Source organism: Bufo bufo, chromosome 1, assembly GCF_905171765.1.
Source record: "Bufo bufo chromosome 1, aBufBuf1.1, whole genome shotgun sequence".
In the NCBI taxonomy this organism is placed as follows: Eukaryota; Metazoa; Chordata; class Amphibia; order Anura; family Bufonidae; genus Bufo; species Bufo bufo.
The window spans coordinates 582,604,309-582,629,348 of NC_053389.1; the positions used below are offsets into that span (position 1 = coordinate 582,604,309).

At 45.3% G+C, this 25,040-nt stretch overlaps 1 protein-coding gene across 1 annotated transcript in view; it reads right to left on the reverse strand.

Annotated features, from left to right (window-relative positions):
- Positions 1-4,156: 4,156 nt before the first annotated feature.
- TASOR2 (transcription activation suppressor family member 2) overlaps positions 4,157-25,040 on the reverse strand; it is a 98,949-nt gene continuing 78,065 nt past the window's right edge. The window contains exons 19-24 of the mRNA XM_040414217.1: positions 23,686-23,811; positions 13,107-13,260; positions 10,488-10,593; positions 8,706-8,887; positions 7,556-7,670; positions 4,157-4,981 (exon numbers count right to left, since the gene is read on the reverse strand). Of these exons, the coding sequence (XP_040270151.1) occupies positions 4,975-4,981; positions 7,556-7,670; positions 8,706-8,887; positions 10,488-10,593; positions 13,107-13,260; positions 23,686-23,811 (690 nt within the window). The 3' untranslated portion in view covers positions 4,157-4,974. The remainder of the gene's footprint in view (positions 4,982-7,555; positions 7,671-8,705; positions 8,888-10,487; positions 10,594-13,106; positions 13,261-23,685; positions 23,812-25,040) is intronic.

A 25,040-nucleotide genomic window follows, 5' to 3' on the forward strand; every position in this document is an offset into this window, starting at 1 on the left:
CTCCAGAAGTCAGGCGGCGCAGACGTGCGTTCCACCCGCGCGTCACATAGTTCCTGCCCCAGTGTTCGGCACTCTTGGGGTTATGTGGGAGGGGAGACTTTTGGTCATATGACCTCCGGAGTACGCCGATCACGTGATCCGGAAGTCACGCGGCGCAGGTGGCACCGCGTGACTTCCAGGGCACATGACCGGCGCTACCTGGAGCCCATACAGTTATAAAGCAGCGTGCAGAGGACACACAGTATGTGATCCAGCGCCATTCCTGACAGGCAGCCACATCATGGTAAATACACTGCTCAAAAAAATAAAGGGAACACAAAAATAACACATCCTAGATCTGAATTAATTAAATATTCTTCTGAAATACTTTGTTCTTTACATAGTTGAATGTGCTGACAACAAAATCACACAAAAAAAAAAAAATGGAAATCAAATTTTTCAACCCATGGAGGTCTGGATTTGGAGTCACACTCAAAATTAAAGTGGAAAAACACACTACAGGCTGATCCAACTTTGATGTAATGTTCTTAAAACAAGTCAAAATGAGGCTCAGTAGTGTGTGTGGCCTCCACGTGCCTGTATGACCTCCCTACAACGCCTGTGCATGCTCCTGATGAGGTGGCGGACGGTCTCCTGAGGGATCTCCTCCCAGACCTGGACTAAAGCATCTGACAACTCCTGGACAGTCTGTGGTGCAACGTGACGTTGGTGGATAGAGCGAGACATGATGTCCCAGATGTGCTCAATTGGATTCAGGTCTGGGGAACGGGCGGGCCAGTCCATAGCATCAATGCCTTCGTCTTGCAGGAACTGCTGACACACTCCAGCCACATGAGGTCTAGCATTGTCTTGCATTAGGAGGAACCCAGGGCCAACCGCACCAGCATATGGTCTCACAAGGGGTCTGAGGATCTCATCTCGGTACCTAATGGCAGTCAGGCTACCTCTGGCGAGCACATGGAGGGCTGTGTGGCCCTCCAAAGAAATGCCACCCCACACCATTACTGACCCAATGCCAAACCGGTCATGCTGGAGGATGTTGCAGGCAGCAGAACGTTCTCCACGGCATCTCAAGACTCTGTCACATGTGCTCAGTGTGAACCTGCTTTCATCTGTGAAGAGCACAGGGCGCCAGTGGCGAATTTGCCAATCTTGGTGTTCTCTGGCCAATGCCAAACGTCCTGCACGGTGTTGGGCTGTAAGCACAACCCCCACCTGTGGACGTCAGGCCCTCATATCACCCTCATGGAGTCTTGTTTCTGACCGTTTGAGCAGAAACATGCACATTTGTGGCCTGCTGGAGGTCATTTTGCAGGGCTCTGGCAGTGCTCCTCCTGTTCCTCCTTGCACAAAGGCGGAGGTAGCAGTCCTGCTGCTGGGTTGTTGCCCTCCTACGGCCTTCTCCACGTCTCCTGATGTACTGGCCTGTCTCCTGGTAGCGCCTCCATGCTCTGGACACTACGCTGACAGACACAGCAAACCTTCTTGCCACAGCTCGCATTGATGTGCCATCCTGGATAAGCTGCACTACCTGAGCCACTTGTGTGGGTTGTAGACTCCGTCTCATGCTACCACTAGAGTGAAAGCACCGCCAGAATTCAAAAGTGACCAAAACATCAGCCAGGAAGCATAGGAACTGAGAAGAGGTCTGTGGTCACCACCTGCAGAACCACTCCTTTATTGGGGGTGCCTTGCTAATTGCCTATAATTTCCACCTGTTGTCTATCCCATTTGCACAACAGCATGTGAAATTGATTGTCACTCAGTGTTGCTTCCTAAGTGGACAGTTTGATTTCACAGAAGTGTGATTGACTTGGAGTTACATTGTGTTGTTTAAGTGTTCCCTTTATTTTTTTGAGCAGTGTATTTTATTTCAACACTCTGTGAATCACTCCCTTTGGGCGCATATCTGCCCATATAGGACTAGGGACATTACCCATTGGCATCCGGTATTCTAAAGTTAACACCATCCTGCATTATAGACACCAGGTGATTTACTATGGCCTGGTTCCATAATAAACAATTTCACAGTGTTACCTTAATTTAGACATAGTCAGGACATTGGGTGTTATACATTCCCCCCTTTCTTTGAAAATGCATATATTTTATTTTGTTCTTGCAACTATTTTTTATACTGATCATATATACTTTCCGATGTTCATCCATATCTTGCGTTTATGTATCCAGTCACTCATGGAATGTGTATTATTGTTTTTCTCAGATAATAGACTGCTGAAGAAGGCCTTCATGGGCCGAAACGTCCGGTCACTATATCTATTGAATGTGATCACCTTAAATATCCTATGACATAACTGGATCATGAACTTTATGTGATGTAATACCAATAAACATTATTAACTGCAGATAAAAGAGCTTGTAAATGCGGACTTCAGAAAGAAGTGCCATAGTGATAAGCATTAGGTACCTGGGGCACAACATATTAAAGAGACATGGTAACCTGCTACAGCTTATCTGTACTGGCTGCACAGGAGGAGTCGAACACTTGATAATATGCTCTGTAATATGTCCTGCGTTCTATTAGTCTGCAGCATTATGTAATTTACTCTTTACACCGATTATTACTCCCTTCTCATTATTTTGTCCTAGCCTGGAACCTGCTGCTTCTACATTTTGTGCTGTCTTTTTAATCTATTTCAAGCAGTCTATTTTTTTTTTTTCAGATGTCAAATTTTATCCTCAACATATGTTAAATGAGCTTACTTCTTTATTGAAGGGGTTATACCTAAATATTGCTTTATTATAAATATATTCCCAATTACCTTACATTAGTTATAATGGCTCGTTTTGTCTAGGGAGCAATCAGGAGAAATAAAATGGCCGCTGTCCTATTAGTACATAAAAAACTTGTCCTAATCCCACAGCAGGACAGGTTACTTCACAACACTGAGGTAAAGAGCTGCCTTAGCCTCCTCTCTTACTTGTCAGGGATTATGCTCCTGAATACAGTTGTTAAGAACTTCGGTTGAATCTCTGTAGGAATGGAGTTGATGAGGAGACATGAAGTACAGAGAGGATGGACAGGACAGACTGTGGTAATGTGGGGCTGTGGTTATGTGGTTATGGAGACTGCATACAAGAGCTGCTGCTCATTAATCACATCCCCACCTCCTCTCTGTACTTCATTTATCCTCATGAAATCCATTCCCACAGAGATTCAGCTGAAAATCTTATAAGTAATATTCAGGATCATAATCCCTGACATTTAGGATTAGGAGAGGAGGATGAGGCAGCTCTTTGGCTCAGTGTTCTGAAGTAACTTGTCCTGCTGTGTGATTAGGACAGGTTTTGTGTGTACTAATAGGACGGTGGCCATTTTAGTTCTCCTTATGATTGCTCCCTAGACAAAAAAAAAAAACATTATAACTAATGAAAGGTATTTGGGAATATATTTAGCATAAAGTAGTATTTAAAGGGAACCTGTCATGTGGATATTTGATTATAATCTAACTAATTATATACGATCATTAACTACTAAAAAGTACCTTAGATGTATTCACTTACTGGTGTGACAGATGGTTACCTCACAATATACACACAAAGATGCCGCATGCTAATGAGCTGATTGGAGTCTGATGGCGTGACATCACTGAGTCCAGCGTATATATATTAATTCAGAGCTATAGCCACTCCCCTGCCCACCTGCTGCTGATTCATATGGAAAATAACTGTCATTCAGCAGCAGGTGGGCGGGGAGAGTCAGGAGACATAAATATTCATGACTCATCATTATCAGGTGGAGCTTTTTAATACAAGATGTTGGCAGATTGACTGGGTCAATTAAAGAAAGTGACCCAGCATTGTGCTAAGAGAATCAGTCACTTATTTATGTTGCCCTTAGTTAGGACACCATAAAACTGGTGACAGGTTCCCTTTAAGTATTTTAATTTTCTTAATTCCTGGAGAACCCCTTTAACTTCCCCAAGTGGGCCGCACCAGTCCTGGGCTCCATTTTGGATGTACTCTCTACAAAATGAAACAGAATCTGGAAGTTACTAGACCTCATTTACATTACAATAAAATACTCGCTTGCAACTAATCCTGAATGGGAAATGCAGAACAATGTCTGTCACCAACTAAACATATCAGACTTGAAACCTGTTAAAAAGCAGGAAAAAAGTATAATTATGGATATGCCTTTAATACAAACATTGAACGGAGCACACTTTATTTATAAAATTGTTAACAAAGACTCTTTCCAACAGCTCAATAAAGTAATCTATTACATTTACTGTACATTTTCCATAGAAAAAAAAGAAAGTATCAAGAAAGGGTCCTCCCCCAGCCCTATACACCTTTATTTACAAAACCACACCCTCTACTACACCCTCACTGATAATAGGAAAAATAAAACTAAATATTCCATTAATACAGCTCAATGTACAAGTATTGATTTGTAACATACATTAATTTACATTATTAGCTTGTCTGCAAGCTATGTCATAGCCTATTGTTGTGCACAGTCGTTTACAAAGCGTAAAAGAACAAAAATAGACATTTAAACTGAGATATACATTAATATTTTGGTTTATAAATACTTTGCAAAAACATACGGATTTTGATATCATAGCAAAAGTAAATAATTTATTTATTTTTAAAATAAAAAATAAAAAAAGAGGAAAAAGAAAATCGATAAAAAACAAAAACTACCATGGACATGGCTTTCGATTTTCAATCATCTATAGTGCTGAGGTTGTGTATATCCAATACAGATAAAGATATAAAACAGTCTTATCTTCGTATACTTCTATAGCTTTCTGCATATTAGTATGAATTATAATTAGAAGCATTTTGCGGGGGAAAAAAAACAAAGCTGCAAAGGTAAGACTAGGTTTTAACTGCAAAGTGCATGCATGTACTACGCTGCTATAACCAATACCAGATTGTCTGATGGATTTGCTTCTATAGACAGAGTTCATCAAGTCCTATGTTCCACAGAGCTTATTTTCTGATGCATCATGGCCTGAAGAAAAAAAATTAAAATTAAAATAAAAGATGTTAAAGTTGAAAGTATTTCCTCCAATAATTCCCTCCTCATCACAATCTTGTGTCTGGCTATAAGGCTAGGGCTACACGACGACGTGTCGTGCGACTTATCACACAGGGCACAAATACACTGAAACATGTGTCGCGCGCCAATTTTTATAATGATAGTCTATGGTGCCGCACTGTGACATGCTGCGACTGCGACGAGACAGTCGCAGAAAAATCCATCTTGGATAGGTTTTTTGCTACTGTCGTGTCACAGTCGCAGCATGTCACATGTTGCAGTGCGACACCATAGACTGTTATTATAAAAATTGTCGCGCAACACATGCCGTCGTGTAGCCCTAGCCTAAGACTGGCTACAGCAGGAGCCTGCCCCCACTACTGGCTACAATGTTAAAGGGGTTAGCCACTATATATGCATTGCTGCAGATCTGCTGGGAACAGTGCATTATCCCTTTCAGGACAAGGCGATTTTCAGTTTTTTACTCTCAGCTCGCCCAAAGCCATAACTTTTTTAATTTTTTCATTCACATAGCCATAAGAGGGCTTGTTTTTTGTGGGACAAGTTGCACTTTCTAATAGCACCCTTTACGGTTGCATACAATGTAGTGATGAGCGGGGGGAAAAATCCAAAGCTGTGTGAGGGCTTATTTTTTGCGGAACAATCTGTACTTTTCAATCATACCATTTTGGGGAGTGTATGACTTTTTGATCACTTTTTATTTCATTTCTTTTGTGGGAGGTAAAGCAACCAAATAATAGAGAATCAGCCATTTTTGTTTCCCAGTGGTTGGTCCCCATGAATCAGAATAGGGTTGTCATCATGACACCAAAATTTGGATTTTGACACCAGAATGATACTTTGCTGAGGTATGAATACGTTTGTCAATGTTTTCAAATAGATTGTGCATGTCCGGCTGCTTGATTTTGCGGAAAAACTGCCTTTTTTCGCCCATGAAACTGCGAGCCCGTTAAAAATCTGGCCGCTGATCAGTACATGACATTCGCCATGTTCTCTCAGTGGGACCTGCTTCTAAGCTACGCAACAACAAAGCTTAGTATAGAAATACTGACAATATCAATAGTGAACCAAAGAGGGCATTAAATTATTGAAATGGTTTTAGATCAGACACTTACCCTGTGTCCACAGGCTAGCATAAGTTTAAAGGACTTATCCAGGAAATGATAATAGGTGTTCATTATCACATCACCTGGGGTCCACGTTCTGGCACCCTCACCGATCAGCTGTTCTAGCGAGCCGCCGCGCTCACTGGAGCTCTGGTGAGTGTGGCGGGCTCCTGGTCGCTCACCAAGCACAGCAACGTACATAGTAAATTGCAATGCTTGGTATTGCAGCTCTGTCTCATTCACGTTAATCGGGCTGAGCTGCAACTAGGCCAAGTTACCGATGTACAGTGACGTCACATGGCCTAAGAAGAGACTGCGATGCTCATGGAGCGCACAGCCTCTCCCCAGCCGATCTGTCAGACCCCAGCCGACCCTTTAACCTACTAGGTAAAAATAGAAGAGATCAGAGTGAAGTTTCCTTGTGTTGGAATTTATTTCAGAAACTTGCAGAAAATCCACTACAGTAAAACAGTGTGGGTGGGTTTACCTCCAGTTTACTGTTATCATTCATTTTCCTCTTAGTGTCCCTAAAAAGTGTCACAGAACTTTCAAAAAAACTTTTGATATGACACAGCAACATTTTAAAGGAGGAGACTTTTACCAACCACTAGAACGAGGAGAGAAAAGCGCTCACATAGCGCACACCCTCAAGACAGGCCCATAGATTTTCCTATCGAGCACGTCTCCTTCAGCATGTGAGCACTTCTCTCCTTGATCTAGCAATCGTGGGGGTCTCAGCACTTGAGCCTCCACTGATCAAAACCTTTTGAAAGTTCAGTGATCACTAAGACTTTTATGGGATTAAAAAGATTTGGTCCCAGTGCCACCGGGATGCCAATATTTCTCAATATTGAGACTCTGGTCATTGAAGGGACAGACAAGTGGAAAATTGTGCCCATCAGTAATAGCCCAGAAAAACATTCAATACGTTCTGTACTTATTTCAACTAATGAACAATGTTCAACTATTAGAATGGATGTATTTACTACCCCAGACATGTCCAATACGTTCAAAAATTCAACATGCGTATTTTCCTTTGAAATAAACTCTCAGTTTATGGTTGCATTTTAACCTGTCCAAACTGAGTTCAAAGGGGTCCACTAACAACAGGTTATCCCCTATCCACTAAGATCACTGCGGTTCTGACTGCTGGGACCAAACTGAACACAAATGTGTGGGTTCTGTGCACCCCCCCCCTTACGAAACGGATCACCAATCGTCACTGCCGCTCCATTCATCTCTTCATCATTTCCAGAGATTGCAGAGTAGAGAGCTCAGCCACCTCCAGCAGTCCCCGAGTTTGAATGGAGTGGCAGCACGCATGCTCCATCACCTCTTCATTCATACAATGGACGCGGGAGACCTGCTTTCATGATCAATAGGGTTCCAGTGGAAATCTAGACGTACAAGGCCCCCTCACCAATATGAAGCCTGGAACTGTGAATCCACTTTTTGAATTTTTCTTAAGAAAGTGTCCACATCATACACAAGGATGCCATTCTGCTCATACTCCTCAGTAACCACGGAAGTCGCGCCTGTATAGAAAAAACAAACAAACAAACGCATTTTTACATTTGATTATAACACACCAACATATTCCACAGCACTGCACACAGATCACTCACATTAGTCCCTATCCCCATTGAAACGTATAATCTAACTTTCATCTAATTTTCCTATCTCAGACACACACTAGGGTCAATTTCACCTATTCAAATTAAAGGGGTATTCCGGTGAGAGAAAAAATATGTGGTAAATGCAAGCTAATAGAGAGATGTACATTTTATTAACAATCTGAAGCAATCTCTGACTTCTAGGCCCCTTCTCTGGAAGTTCAGTAGTTCTTGTGGTCTCAACACAGGAGGAAACAGTTCCCCCTAGAGCATGGGACCCAAGGGGCTCTGTTCAATGCCACACTCCTTGGGTCCTTCTCACTCAGCAGCATTGACGTAGTATTCAGACTTGTAACGCTCCCCTAAGCTGTGTCACAAATCACGTGTCCAAAGCTTCCAGCCACCATGGCCACCTGTGTAACAGATGCCATTAAATCCCTCTAACTGTACTCTAACCTGCCTGCTTGGTCACTGGCCCTCCCTTCCTGCCTGCTTGTGTCACGTAATGGCAGCTGTCCAGAGCAAATGAATGGAGACGGAACGGAAAACGAAATGAGAGAGTCTGTTCACAAGCTCCGGACAGTAGCTGTCATGGGACGAGGTCAGAGAGGGAGGGAGGTCGAAGTACAGTCATTCCGCCGTCACGTGAAGGCAGCTCTATGGAGCTTCTGAACAGGCTCATTTACTTTTCCACAAGCAGACTTAGGCAATCTGGAGGCTTCATGTGCTTAGAAAAGGTTGACATGGAATACCCCTTTAACCTGCCGGTATAAGTGGATATTGGAAGGGTAAAGTACCCACAGGAAATGCAGGCGCAGAAGAAAAAAGAAAGAAACAATCTCTGTGTAGGCGTTACCCTTGCCAGATTTCCACCCAAGACCCTAGTGCTTCCACTAAGAAACAGTTCAGACAAGGCTGATAAAGGGTGGAGGCATCACTAGAACTGAGGAAGGATACCTGTCAAATAAACAGCAAGTCTAGAATGGATATGTTGGTACTGGAGGTTCACGAGACATGAAAGATCATCTGATGGCTCGTTAGATCTGGAGTCACATTGGTGATAAGGCAGCATTTCAATAATATTTAAATATTGGTGAGATTTAAGCAGAGACATCTTTGTCCGAGACAGAGGTTCAGCCCTAAAAAGAAGAAGAGGGAAGTAAAACACTCATCAGACAACAGTCAATGATGGCACCACAAACTACAGTGTACAACAACCAGATTAGTCGTTTCAGACTTAAAGGGTTTTGCCCACTAATCACACTTATCCCCTGGCAACAGGATAGCATAGAAGCTAAGGGTCCATTCACACGTCCGCAAAATGGGTCCGCATCCGTTCCGCAATTTTGTGGAACAGGTGTGGACCCATTCATTTTCAATGGGGCCGGAATGTGCTGTCCGCATCCGCATTTGCGGATCCGCACTTCCGTTCCGCAAAAAAAAATAGAACATGTCCTATTCGTGTCCGCATTTGCGGACAAATAAAGGCATTTTCTATGAGAGTGCCGGTAATGTGCGGTCCACAAAATGCGGAACGCACATTGCTGTTGTCCATGTTTTGCGAATCCGCAAAACACATACGGACGTGTGAATGGACCCACAGTGTCCGATCTCTGGGGGTCCAGCAACTGCAACCTCTGAGAATAGAGCAGTACTGTGCATGCGTGACCGCTGTTCCATTCACTTCTATCAATCAGTTTGTCAGAAATAGCACTGGGCGCTGTGCTCTGCAGTCCCATAAGTAGCAGGGGTCTAGGGTGTGCACTACCGCTCCATTCACATAGGGACTCTGGGATCTCTGTTCTAGTGATCCCTGGGGGTCCCAGCAGTCAAACACTTATCCCCTATGTTGTAGATGGGCTATAAGTGTTGTCAGTGTGAAAACCCCATGTAAAGCTAAACATAAGCAGGATCTGCACATCATCTGAGAAGTTCTGGTTCCTCTTTAGCGATGGTGATAAAGGCTCATTACTGAAACCCTAGTTTCCCAAGTGCCAGTAATCTGAAATAAATAGACAAGCAGAATACTGACCTCTGGCAGCCAAAACCCATCTAACAAAGAACGTGTAAGTTCTTAACAGGCTGTTCCTATGTGTAGAGGAAAGTGTGTGTGTGTGTGTGTGGATTTAAATGATTTTTGTAAAATATTTTATTAGTTGAATTTCTTCACTAAAGTTGTCCCAGGTTTTAAAGGAAATGTGTTACTATCTGCCAGTTATACCCGGATAGGAGCATATATTTTTTTCTAATCTGTTTTTACTTTAAGATTTCAGATTTTTTAAATTCTATTTCCTGAACATGATTATGGGGGCAGCCATCTTGCCTGTGCTCTTCTTAACAGCATTAAGAAAATTACTTTACGGCAGCCCCATGGTCCATGGACACATAGGTCAGGAGGGGACCTCAGTGACTTCTATGGGATAGTCTTCTAGCCATGCTCTGTGCCCTGTGCAGAGGACATTGTACAAGGAAGGAATAGATGAGCACTGACCCTCTCCTGTCCCCATGTACTGTAAAACTCTCCACGTCCTTTATACCTAGCACTGATCACGGAAAGCTCACCTCTCCTCTATCTCCCAATCAGTGTATGGGGCCATTCACACATATACAACAGTAAACTAGTCAGTTACAGCTGTCCTATGGTGGGTGATAGCACGGCAAAGTTTCTAAAGTGTATGCCTTATGTCATACAACAGTGGAATATGGAGTATGCTACAATGTGACAGACAGAAAGAAAACCTTTTATCATCTTTAAGCTTCCGATTCTCTCTGTAATGAATTAGCCACTTCCAAGTAGCGTTTCTGTTCATCTTCTCCAAAACGGCAAGAACTTCCTTTAGCTTTCCTAAAAGGTATTCAAAGAAAGGTTGCAAATGAAGTATTATTGCAATAAGTTTATTTTATGTACTTTCCACTCTGGTAGCGCCCCCTGCTGTTTATCCTTCTTGTCCACCTTCTCCTGCATTCAGTGGTGGACCCACGTCATTAGTAGCTTCCTTCTCTCAATACTAGTGTAATCATCTCGGTCTTCATTAATCACTATTTCTAGATTCAGCTAAATACTGTATCTCTCTATGGACAGCAGAGAAGGAAATTGCAGGCATATTGCATACCATATGTATCTCTGGAGCTATATGTGAGGAACTATTTTCTACGCAGCTAATCGCAATGCATCCTGGGAGATGATGCTGCTTGATGAGCTGCTGCCTACTCACGGCAAGGGAAGAAAGTCCTCCAAATATGTGGGTAAGAAAATGGTTTTAAATTTGCACGATAACCTCTTTAATGCTATAGGATAAGGTTACAGAAAACTCAGCAGTACAAAGACTCAGGCTACTTTCACAACCGTTATAGGATCTCAATACCGGAAGAAAATGCATCAGGATGTCTTCCGTTCCAGCAGCATTCCGTTTTGTGACCGGAAACAAAACTGCTGCAGTTTTATGTTATGTCATAAAAACGGGAAAAAAAACGAATCCGACACTGAAAACAATGTAAGTCAATAATGACATCAGTTTTTTTGGGGGGGGGGGAGCCCAAAAAAATAATATCAAATCTATCACCCACTGACTTTCAATGTATTTAGTGACGGATCCTAACGGAACTGATGCATCCTGATGTGCAAAATCAAAACGGATCCATTTAATTCCGGTATTGAGATCTTCTGTCAGATCTCAATAACGGAATGAACAATGTAAGTGTGAAAATAGCCTTAAAACCGGATCCTTTCATAACGGATGCAGCCAGTTGTATTATCCTAACGGAAGCGCAGATGTGAAAGTAGCTTCAAAGTCAATCAAAACAGTTCAACCTATACTTCTGTGTGCAACAGAGACATACACTACTCACAAAAAGTTAGGGATATTTGGCTTGTGGGTGAAATATCAGGATGAACCTAAAATGCCCTCTAACCGTTACAGGTGGACTTAATGTGACCTTTTCTAAACTTTCAAATGCACATGTCCAACCGTTCAATGTTTAAGGTGTTTGATCCACGAATTGCCCAATAAATGTCCTGATTTAATTAGAATTGGTATTTAAACAGTCCTCCTCATCATGCTGTTCACATTTTGACATCATAAGACCAAGACGACACCTAATAATTGATCAACAGTACCTCACCACTGTGAGGCTTCAAGCAGGGTGTTCTCAGAAGGAATTAGCCACTGAGCTTAGAATGTCAGGGAGTGTCACGAGAAGTTTGCAACAGAGATATAGAGAGACTGGAAGAGTCACAGAAACGCATAGAAGTGGATGTCCTTTGGCCACATCCCACATTAATGAACGCTTCATTGTGAACAATGTCCTGCAGAACCGGATGATGAATACCACACAACTCCAGGCACCCAAGTGTGACCATTTGAAACCGTTTATATAAGCATGGTCTGTGAGCCAGATGACCTGCAAGGGTACCTGACCACACCACCAGGCACAGGCATCATTGTTTTGCATGGGCCAGGGAGCATCTACGCTGAACAAGGGACCAGTGGGCCTCAGTGCTGTTCACTGACAAATATGGATTTACGCTGAGCAGAAATGATGGCAGCCAACGATGTTGGAGACGTCAAGCAGAGCACTATGCATCAGCCATTGTTGTCACCAGTCGAGTCTTTGGTGGTGGTGTTACAGTGTGGGCAGGTGTGTCTAGTCAATACAGAACTGCCCTACACTTTGTGAATGGTACAGTGACAAGCCAATACTATCTGAATAACATCATTATTCCAGTCATTGTGCCTGTGCATGAACAAAACAGGCCTAATTTCATCTTCATGGACAACAATGCGCCAGCTCATTGAGGTCACATCATTAGTGAACGTCTGCTGGAGACTGGGGTACCTCAAATGGAGTGACATGCACTTTCTCCCGACCTGAATCCCATTTAAAACCCAGCTGAGTCGCTGTGTAGAGGCTCGTACCTGTGTACCCCAGAACCTCAATGACCTGAGGGCCGTCCTTCAACAAGAGTGGGATGCCATGCCTCACCAGAGAATAAGTCAACTTGTAAACAGCATGAGATGTTGTTGTCAAGCTGTAATTGATGCTTAAGGCCACAAGGCAAGTTATGGAGACATTTTTGTGGGGAATACCCACCACTAGTGTTGGCTTTTGTTTCAATAACTTATATGAGATGAGGAAATCACCATTGGATGCTTCTAATTAAAGGCCGTACTTTCATGATATAATATCACTGTATCGTAAACTTTTTACGTTTTCCATAAATTTTACCCGAAAGCCAAATATCCCTAACTTTTTGTCAGTAGTGTATATATATATATATATATATATATATATATATATATATATATATATATATATATATAGTATATATCTAGCCTTAACTCCTAAACAAACACTAACCCAGTGTTATATTCCCCAATACACTTTTATCTGAGACCACAAAACCACCGGCTTGAAAGAGCTCCCCATATGTTGACTCAGTAATATCCTCGGGGGTGTCCACACCAGCAAAGGTGACATTAGGCAGGAGCTTCAGTTGCATCAAATAAGGAATCTGCAGACATAAAGAGAGAATTTCAGTACAATTCAGCACAATATGGAAATTGAAATACATCACTTTATGTTATGTCGCCTTCTATGGCTCTCGTATTAGATTTCAAAGCTAAGGGCACTTTGGGAGGAATGTATCACGCCCTATACTTCCGAATTGTGGCTTTAATGTTGCAAAATTGCAAAAACTCCACCCTTTGACTCTTGAATCTTTTTTATTGTACATTTGCATCCTAAACATGAAATTAAAGTGGTCTTGCAGGACTTACTTACTGATGACCTGGAAAAACTGGACCTTAGAAAAGGTCATTGATATCAGACTTCCGGGGGTTCAACTCCCGGCCCCCTACCAACCAGCTGTTTGCTGGAACCAGGCACCAGAATACCACAGCTCCATCACTGTGTAGTGGCCGTGTGATATAACCAGGCACTTCACTAAACAGCGTTTTAGATGTGTAGTTCTTCCGGCATTGCAGCTCCTCCAAACAAGTGAATAATGGGAATGCAGGAGTTGGACCCTTGCCAATCCCATGCTGATGATCTATCGTAAGGTCGTCAATAGGCAAGTCCTAGAAAACCCCTTTAAGCAACTTTCTTAATATTCTGCATTGTGTAAGTCCTACACCTAGCTGACGGTGCTGCAGAATAAATGGTGAAGATGGTAATTCATTAATACAAAAATAAAAGTTTACAAAAAGGTGAACCATTGCTTTAAATGATTCACACGCTGCTTCCACCTTAGACGTCTAAAGGTGGATTTCTTTCTACATGCTTCACCCAATATTATAGGTTTAAACCTTTATAGCAGAGAACAAATATTGCAGCACATATCAAATTGCCAAACCTTCCAGACAAACAACTGCAACCAGATCCTGTTCTATAACTTGACCTGAAGAAAATATATTCCCCCCCGAGAGTCCCCCTATAGCTTATCATTTGTTAGCAGACAGTAAACAGTCCCTGTTATTTTCCACTGTCAAAACAGTCAGGAGAGATGAGCGGCCCAAATATATAAGAGAAGAAGTCCCAGGTTAGGGGAAATGTGCAACTGGCTATCTGGGTTGAGTTCTCCTAAAAATAAATATGTTATTACTGATAATGTATTGAAAGTCCAGATATCTCAAAGTCGGCCACAACAGACAGTGCAGGAAGAAAGTCAGCCACAGGCTCAACTAGTAGTTTAGGAAAAAGGAATGGTGATCTCCAGCATTCAATAAAATACAAAAAACAAGATTTTTGTATAACTTACCAGTAAAATTTCTTTCTCGCTCTTCATTGGGGGACACAGACCATGGGTATAGCTATGTCCTCTAGGAGGCGTTGACACTAGTAAAAGCTGTTAGCTCCTCCCCTGGCAGCTATACCCCCTCCAGCCTGGAGAGAGAGCTTCAGTTTGTGAGAAGCAGTAGGAGAAGCAAGTAAACCAACAAAACAATGTGGAACAGCAACAATGCCAAGAACCGAACCAGGTTCTAACCAGCAGCAGCCACAACTGTGGCCGAACAACAATACTGGGTGGGTGCTGTGTCCCCCAATGAAGAGCGAGAAAGATTTTTCTGGTAAGTTATACAAAAATCTCGTTTTCTCGCACATATTCATTGGGGGACACAGAGACCATGGGACATCTGAGAGCAGTCCAACAGGGAGGGAAAAAACCACAGACCCATGAAGCAAGCCCGTGCAGTCAACTAAGAACTGTCGCCTGCAGACCCGCGGCCCACGCAGCGACCATCGATGCATAAGTATGCACCTGGCAACCGCTTGCGAACATGTGCAAGGAGGATTGGATCCACCTTACATTACTCTGCAGCCAAAGCGCGATTTTACCTAACTCGAGAAAACTCCCATCACTTTTGGGGTGTGAGCCATGACACCTAAGGGTGGAGCCCTGCTCCGAGTGCGGTAAGCTGTAGCACTGCCAGACCGAATCCAACGTGAAGTCGCCCTTTGGGGGCCACCAATCCCCGTTGATGACCCTCTGGACGGAAAGGGACTGGAGGCTGCTAATAATGAGTAGAGCACTGACAACGTCCATAATGTGACTCCCTTCCGTAGGGCGCGAAGGAAAGGAAACCATATTCAGATCCCAAGGCTGTAAAGACGAGACAGAGGAGCCACATGTGCCACTCCTTGAAAGAAGATTCCCACGGCACCAGGGAACCTGGAAGGCTGCCCAAGACGGAAGCGCCAACACCTGACCCATCAAGGAAACAAGGGCTAAACAAAAGGTCCAACCCTTAAAGTAGAAGGGAGGGAGAAAAGCCCCAAAGTGAGGGGGACGTCTTGGTTTCATAGAAGCTTCAGAAGGACCTGCAGGTCCCAAAATAGATACTGGCGATGCAGAACTCCTGTCCTGAATCATAGTGAGGAAGATATCTGTCGGAAAAAAAAAATCCACGTTAGAACGGCGGTCTCAATAGCCACGCCATCATTGAAAAGGTCACATAAGACTGAACCTCTTGAAAGAAGGACGTCTCTGAGTGGCAGTGACCATGGACGTCTCCAGGAGAACGAGGTCGGCGTGTCACGCACGACGAGTCAGTTACGGAGCGACTAGGATATGTCTGAATGTCCTCCATCCGGACCTTCCGTAGAACCCTGAGAAGGAGGGGAAAAAACTCCCACCAAGGAGAACCAGGACCTCCATGGCGGATGCTTCCGGGACTCTGGCTCTGGAGAGAAGGCGGAAGTCCTTGTGCAGATACCGTTAGCACACCCGGACCAATGGAAGAATCCCTGTAGGAGGAAAAGTGTGGAGGGCGGCACAGCCCACCAGTTGGGACCAGATCGTGTCTGGAATGGAAAGGCACCAGACGAATACCCCATGCAACGCAGGTGAGGGAAGGTAGCAACATAGGAACTACCAAGGCATACGGGGTGACAATGAACCATGAGCCAAATGGGGAAGACAGGAGAAGCAATAGGCTAGGTCTAAGCCCCTACCCTGTAAGAGACCGACGCTATACAGAAGTAGCAAAAATCAAGCGGCCGTGCCAAAAGAACTCTGCCCGAGAAGGAAGCCAGGCAAGGGAAGTCACACTGCAATGCCAATCCCAAATCTCAGTAGAGGAGGGAACACCCGTAGAAGCCACCGATCCGGTGGTAAAGAGTCCACCGCCTAGCGAGGGGCTGTGCAGTAAGAACCCAAGCATATAGGGAAAATAATACCGCTACCACAGTGGTAGCCAGCGCTTGCTCCCGCAACGCAAAAAAAAAGGGAGGGAGAGGCCCGATACTATCCGTAGAAAGAACCCTACCTGGGCGCTGAACAGGCGCAACTGCCAAGCTAGCTCCAGGGCAGGACACCTACCAGAGGGGGGTGTCCCACTGCAGCGACCAAGAACTCGAACATTAGCGACAAGCCGCCCTGTGGAGGAAAACAGGCTGTAGGAGCTAAATCAGAGTCGCCAGCATAACCACTTCCCCCGATAATGGGGAGCGGTGGATAGAGCATACGGAGTCAGGGAAAAGAGCCGACCCGCTGGAACGTACTCACTAGGCAAGTACAACGGAGCATGTATTACGTATTGACGCGGACAATATCAGGACCGACCGGAGCAACAGAGGCCCCTGGAGATATGGGGGGGGGGGGGGGGTGTCTGTAAGACCCACAAGTGATGCTAGGAACCCCCTGGAAGACAGAGTATGTCATAATCAGGTGCGAAACCAGCACCGAAAGGATGCAACGATGAATAGCCACCGTATCCACTGGTGGCACCCATATAACACTAGGGCAAGAGTGTCGGGCGCCTGCGAGAACCAACTGTAGCCACGCCCTCTAGGAAATAAGCGAAGGCACCTAGAGCCGTAGTTCCGCAGAAGATGTTAGGTTACTCCCCGCTAGTGGATCACTAGTGGAAGGGGGAAATGCGACAGAAGCACGGTGATGTGCAACACTCCGCCTATGGAATGATAGCGGACAGTCGGAACCGTATTCAATGGTAGAGTAATTAGATACCTAAGGACAGTATGAGCATACAGCAAATACTGGTCAGTGGTAGGGAGAATACCCCACCTAAGAAGGGGGCGAATGCCCACAGCGAACTAGCGGATATGGCGAGTCCTGTACCCCGTGGAGTGCAATAGTGCACCTAAGGGGGAAATGCATACAGCACATAATGTAACCAGTGACAATGTCATTGCGCCACCGATGGATCTGCATATGGCAGGTCCCGAACCCCAAGTCATTGTACTTAGTCCACCTATGGCAGGGGACAATGTATAAGGCAGGCACTGTATCCTGAAGTAGTGCAGTTACACCACCAAAGGAAGTGGGTAATGCATACAACAGTACTGCTGGCCACCTAGACGCAATCACTTAAGATTGCTTCGGACTCCTCAGGATCCGAATCAGAAATTCTCCCCTCTTCCTGGACGGACCCGCCCCAGTGAGGGAGGGTGTGTCCGAGCAGGATTTTTAGGGAGGAAGAGTAGGGGAGCGGAAATATTCGAGGAGAAAAATTATCCTGCTGTGGTTCGCCTGCGCGTAGAACTACCCTTCAGAATCTCGTCCCTGGCAGTTGTGGACTGCGCAGGTGGGGACTTATCAACCAAACCACCCGAGGGTGGAACGGAAACTCCCAGAAGTCTCTCCACCGGGTTGCGAAGGCGGTGCATTATCAACCAAAGAACCCCGGAGGGTGGATGGGAGATTCCAGCGGACCCCACTGGATCGCGCAGGTGGAGAATTATTAACCAACAACCAAGAGGGTGGATTGGGAATCCCAGGGGTCCTCCACTGTATGGCGCAGGTGGAGAATTTATCAACCAAACGGCCCTGTAGGACAGATTGGGATCCTGCAGAGAACCTTCACTGAGTTGCGCAGGTGGAGAATGATCAACCAAACGGCCCCGTAGAACGGATTGGGATCCTGCAGAGAACCTTCACTGAGTTGCGCAGGTAAAGAATAATCAACCAATGGCCCCGGAGGACGGATTTGGATCGTGCGGTGGTCTGTCACTGGATTGTGCAGGTGGAGAATCATCAACCAAACGGCCCCGTAGGACAGATTGGGATCCTGCAGGGATTCTTTACCGAGTTGCGCAGGTGGAGAATAATCAACCAAACGGCCCCGTAGGACGGATTGGGATCCTGCAGAGAAACTTCACCGAGTTGCGCAGGTAAAGAATAATCAACCAACGGCCCCGTAGTACAGATTGGGAACCTGCAGTGGTCCTTCACTGGATTGCGCAGGTGGAGAATCATCAACCGAACGGCCCAGGAGGACGGATTGGGATCCTGCAGGGGTCCCTCACTGGATTGTCCAGGTGGAGAATCATCAACCAAACGGCCCGGAGGCGGTATTGGGAACTATGCGAGTGTGGCAGAGGAGGGGGACCCGTATGGACAGACATACCCTTTATTATTTTATTTTTATTTTTTTAAATAAAACTAGGAAACCGGCCTCAGTGACAAGAGGCAGTAAGGGGTTAAATCCTCCGCTTATGTACAGTGCACTCAGGGGAAGGGGCCCAGATAACCAGGTGCCAGCCAATGGTGGGTGGCCATGAAGGGTTAAGGCGGCAGCAGCTCAGCAGGGAGGGCGGGAAGAACTCACCTCCAGGGACGAAGGCCACGGCCCCAGCAAGCCGCAGCGCGGCTATTCAGAGATTGCCTTCCCCCCCTTGCTGCACCGGCCGTGTCACAGACCGACTTGCCACAGACTTGCTGCACAGGCCGTTGATAGCGGAAGTCGGGCAGAGAAGGCGCGGGCCGGAGCACCGATGTGGTGCACGGCCGATCGCGCTGTAGTTAACCCATTCCGGAGCGGCGCGACGGCGTCCGCTCCAAGGGGTGTAAATGTGGGAGGTGTCGGGGAGCGGAGTCTCCTCCGCAAGCAGAGCTCGTCGCATGTGTAAACGGCCGCCCTGCCGGCTGCCATATTTTTTGAGCAGGACGGCAGAAAATCGCGGCCGGAGCACCGAAGTGGTGCCAGCCGAACGCAGGGTGGTTAACCCCTTCCCGGAGCGACGGCGTCCGCTCCAAGGGGAGTAAATGTGGGAGGTGTCGGGGAGCGGAGCTCGTCGCATGTGTGAACGGCCGCCATATTCTTTAAAGCGAACCTTTCACCAGGATTTCACCTAATAAACTATTACCAGTACCTTATAGATTATGCTCATTCTGTTTAAATGCATTCTTGTCCCGCTTTCCTGGGATGTATATTGATGAAAAAAACGACTTATAAAGTCCTTGTCTCCAGCTCCTGCAGTCACGGTGGAAGTCAAGGGGGTAGCCCTTCCCTCACTCCGGGCTGTAACTCCCCTGCCCTAACCCCTCCTCTAACTAGTGTAACTGACACCCGGCTCAGTCGCCGGGACCGCGCTTGTACTGGCGGCGCATGCGCCGTTGGTCTCAGTAGCAGCGCGATCCCGTCTATCGCGCGGACTGAAGCGCGATCCTGTAAGTGAATTGCGCATGCGCCGTCCGTCCCCGATGCCTCCCTGTCTTCTGTTCTTCAGGCGTGCGCCTGAATAGAAGACAGGGAGGCATCGGGGACGGACGGCGCATGCGCAATTCACTTACAGGATTGCGCTTCAGTCCGCGCGATAGACGGGATCGCGCTGCTACTGAGACCAACGGTGCATGCGCCGCCAGTACAAGCGCGGTCCCGGCGACTGAGCCGGGTGTCAGTTACACTAGTTAGAGGAGGGGTTAGGGCAGGGGAGTTACAGCCCGGAGTGAGGGAAGGGCTACCCCCTTGACTTCCACCGTGACTGCAGGAGCTGGAGACAAGGACTTTACAAGTCGTTTTTTTCATCAATATACATCCCAGGAAAGCGGGACAAGAATGCATTTAAACAGAATGAGCATAATCTATAAAGGTACTGGTAATAGTTTATTAGGTGAAATCCTGGTGAAAGGTTCGCTTTAAGCAGGGCGGCAAAAAATCGTGGCCGGAGCACCGAAGCGGTGCCGGCCGAACGCAGGGTGGATAACCCCCCTTAAGAGCGATGCGCCCGGCATCCGCTCCCGAAGGGGTGTAGTATCCACTGGTGGCACAAAAGGTAAATGCCGCCTTGTCTGTGAGCGGAATATGTGCCGCTCCTTGCCGCGCTCTGCTCCCTGCATGTAAATAAGGCGCCAGTAAGAATACCTCATCTATTAACCCCCTATGTCCCCTCAAATCAACCAAACGGCCTGTGCCGGAGGGGAATGCTTCAGGGGTGCTGGGCTGTACTGAAGCCCTGTCTGTACGCAGACTATTGCCACCAAGAGGGAGGGGGGACCAACCCAGAGGGTTAAATACTCACCTAGTCCCGTATACTCACCTCCTCTTCTGTCTTGCCGCCATCTTCCCCCGTCTGGTCCAGCAGGGTCACCCCTTCAGCTACTGGCACCGTAGTGGCAGGACGCTGGAAATGGGGGGCTTGGATGGGTGACCCTTTGGCTGGCGGGATGCAGGGGAGCGAGGCTGCCCTGGTACACCTTGTCTTCTGTGGGGGAGGCAGCACTGCGGGTGACCGGCACTGGCGCAACTCGACCCCGGGAGAACAGGGAGGCGAGGCGTCCACTGTTTTCCCATCTGAAAAAGAAGGAAAAAAATAAACTAGAATAAAAAAATCTTCAGGAGATCCCTGCAGAGTAGGGAGGTCTTGCCTCCTATTGACACTAGAAAAAACTGAAGCTCTCTCTCCAGGCTGGAGGGGGGATAGCTGCCAGGGGAGGAGCTAACAACTTCTGCCTAGTGTCAACTCCTCCAAGAGGACATAGCTATACCCATGGTCTCTGTGTCCCCCAATGAATATGTGCGAGAAATACTTTATTTCAGATTCTAGGATTGCATCGGCTGCAGCAGCGCACACAAAGATGGCTGCCAGCCAAATCTCTCTCTCAAATGACGGCAAATCTTTTTATTCTCCTCTCCTCACTTTGAAACACAATCAGTCACACTGTATTCTGGGTTTTAATATCTTTGTCAGACGTCCTCTCTCCCCTGTGTGGGACGTTATATAGTGCCTATGACCCATTGACTGACTAGCACCTATAGTTCCTCATGGGCAGGCCCGCCAGACGATGCTGCCTCCCAACTTGATTTCAGACCCTTTCTCGCTGTCTTCTGGTCCATAAAATGGCTGCCATCATTTTGAGCGATTTGTGAGGGTCGAATCCCAAAATTTTAAGATTCTCTGTACACTGAAGCTCTTGGGAAATTTGTAACGCAGTCGATTTGTGTAGAATCAATTCGCTCATCTCTAGTCACCTTCTCTTTCTCCTAAACTAGTCTATTAAAAGTGCTCTGCCTCCTCAGATTGGCTAATGTGTATATACACATATACATATACAGTCAGGTCCATAAAAATTGGGACATCGACACAATTCTAACATTTTTGGCTCTATACACCACCACATGGATTTGAAATAAAACGAACAAGGTGTGCTTTAACTGCAGACTGTCAGCTTTAATTTGAGGGGGACCAAAAGTAAAGGGACAATTGGCTTCTCATCTGTTCCAAGGCCAGGTGTGTTATTCCCTCATTATCCCAATTACAATAAGCAGATAAAAGGTCCAGAGTTCATTTCAAGTGTGCTATTTGCATCTGGAATCTGTTGCTGTCAACTCTCAGGATGAGATCCAAAGAGCTGTCACTATCAGTGAAGCAAGCCATCATTCGGCTGAAAAAACAAAACAAACCCATCAGAGAGATAGCAAAAACATTAGGCGTGGCCAAAACAACTGTTTGGAACATTCTTAAAAAGAAGGAATGCACCGGTGAGCTCAGCAAGACCAAAATTCCTGGAAGACCATCGAAAACAACTGTGGTTGATGACCGAAGAATTCTTTCCCTGGTGAAGAAAACACCCTTCACAACAGTTGGCCAGATCAAGAACACTCTCCAGGAGGGAGGAGTATGTGTGTCAAAGTCAACAATCAAGAGAAGACTTCACCAGAGTGAATACAGAGGGTTCACCACAAGATGTAAACCATTGATGAGCCTCAAAAACAGGAAGGCCAGATTAGAGTTTGCCAAACGAAATCTAAAAAAGCCTTCACAGTTCTGGAACAACATCCTATTGACAGATGAGACCAAGATCAACTTGTACCAGAGTGATGGGAAGAGAAGAGTATGGAGAAGGAAAGGAACTGCTCATGATCCTAAGCATACCTCCTCATCAGTGAAGCATCGTGGTGGTAGTGTCATGGCGTGGGCATGTATGGCTGCCAATGGAACTGGTTCTCTTGTATTTATTGATGATGTGACTGCTGACAAAAGCAGCAGGATGAATTCTGAAGTGTTTCAGGCAATATTATCTGCTCATATTCAGCCAAATGCTTCAGAACGCATTGGACGGCGCTTCACACTGCAGATGGACAATGACCCAAAGCATACTGCAAAAGCAACCAAAGAGTTTTTTAAGAGAAAGAAGTGGAATGTTATGCATTAGCCAAGTCAATCACCTGACCTGAATCCGATTGAGCATGCATTTCACTTGCTGAAGACAAAACTGAAGGGAAAATGTCCCAAGAACAAGCAGGAACTGAAGACAGTTACAGTAGAGGCCTGGCAGAGCATCACCAGGGATGAAACCCAGCGTCTGGTGATGTCTATGCGTTCCAGACTTCAGGCTGTAATTGACTGCAAAGGATTTGCAACCAAGTATTAAAAAGTGAAGGTTTGATTTATGATTATTATTCTGTCCCATTACTTTTGGTCCCTTAACAAGTGGGAGGCACATATGCAAACTGTTGTAATTCCTACACCGTTCACCTGATTTGGATGTAAATACTCTCAAATAAAGCTGACAGTCTGCAGTTAAAGCACATCCTGTTCGTTTCATTTCAAATCCATTGTGGTGGTGTATAGAGCAAAAATTTTTAGAATTGTGTCAATGTCCCAATATTTATGGACCTGACTGTATATCACAGGCTCAGCAGGAAGTCAGTGCTTGGAGAACTGATTTCTATCACGGCAAGGACAGAATGATTATAAATGACATACAAATAAGCAACAAGTGGGAAAATGGAGATTAACCGCTAAACATAAACTAAGGCATATGAGCCTTAGCAGGGAGGAACATGGAGAGTCACTTTAAAGGGAACCTGTCACCTGTATTTTGGGTATAGAGCTGAGGACATGGGTTGCTAGATGGGCACTAGCACATCTGCAATATCCAGTCCCCATAGCTCTGTGTGCTTTTATTGTGTTAAAAAAAACGATTTGATACATATGCAAATTAACATAAAAGAGTCATATCTTACTTGTGTGACCAGAGAAGAGTCATATTTTCAAGCTCTGACTCATCTCAGGTTAATTTGCATATGTATAAAATCGTTTTTTTTACACAATAAAAGCACACAGAGCTATAGGGACTGGATATTGCGGATGTGCTAGCGGCCATCTAGCATCCCATGTCCCCAGCTCTATACCCGAAATCCCGGTGACAGGTTCCCTTTAACTTCCAAAATTATTTGACAAAACCTTTTCTTACCTTGTTGATGCAAGAAAATACATCCTCGTTTTTCATGATCACTAAAAGCTGATGAGAGTCAGAATGTTCACTGCTCAAAAAGGCCGGTGGGTCTGTTTCAACATGACCATCCTTTACTAGTAAGCTCTGTGAAACAAAACATTTCTTTTGTCACCTAGTGGACTTTAGTTTCCCAAACTTGTCAGGACTTTTGACTTGATTAAAGTACAACTTTCTCAAAACCATCCTTTCTGTACACTGATCAGCCATAACATTGACCTCTGAAGGACAGCCTACTTTAGTACTAAAGAGTCTACGATTTATTTACATTTTTTTTTTTTTACCTCTGCATCAGTCATTGGAGGGCTTGTTTTATATGGGGCAAGTTGTATTTTTCAATGGCACCTATTTGGGGTACCTTTACTGTATTGTACAACTTTAAAAAAAAATTGGGGACGAAAGTATGGACTTCCAATGTTGAACCCAGGGTGACCAGGTCTTCCTGACTTCATCATGAGATCTGTTTTCCCTAACTAGCAAGTTCTTCCAACCGGTGGTTCCGTCGAGTGTCACAACAAAAGGGATGAGGATTTTTTAGCGATAATGAGGAAAGTACTAAAAGCCCATGTTACTGGGCAAAAAGTTGATGAGGGCCCCCAGAGTAAAATCAAGCCTGGTAAGATAGTAAAGGTTGAAAAACAAACACTTTGTATCACGACTCAGTAAGTCGACAAAATTTGGTGGGGGTGCCCCAAAGATTTTCAAACTGCCTGGGCATGCACCACAGTGCCAGCACACATTTTATGAAAGAAGGTCGATTTAACAAAAAAATAAAAACAACTCTGGCGTTCGATGCCATGCATCTAGAGAAACTGTGACAGTGTTTAAGGATAAAAGTGGTCAGATTCTGAAAATAAAGTTCCCATACCAATAAATAACTAGGTTTTTCGGGTAATGCAAGCAGATATGTGTAATTCAGAAATGTGATGACTGGGAAACTTAGAGAGTAGAAGGAGAGTCGCTAGCCAGGACAGGTCTCAATCATCTGGAGGATTGTTCAGAAACTGGGTGCAGAGTGAAGTTCCTACAATGTAAGGGCTCATGCACACGAACGTATTGTCTTTCCGTGTCCGTTAGGTTTTTTTTGCGGACCGTATGCGGAACCACTTAAAAAAAAACTGAAGTTACTCCGTGTGCATTCTGTTTCCGTATGTCCATATTTCCGTTCCGCAAAATAATAGAACATGTCCTATTATTGTCCGCATTACGGACAAGGATAGTACTGTTCTATTAGGGGCCAGCTATTCCGTTCCACAAAATACGGAATGCACAAGGACGTCATCCGTATTTTGATTGGATCCGTTTTTGCAGACCGC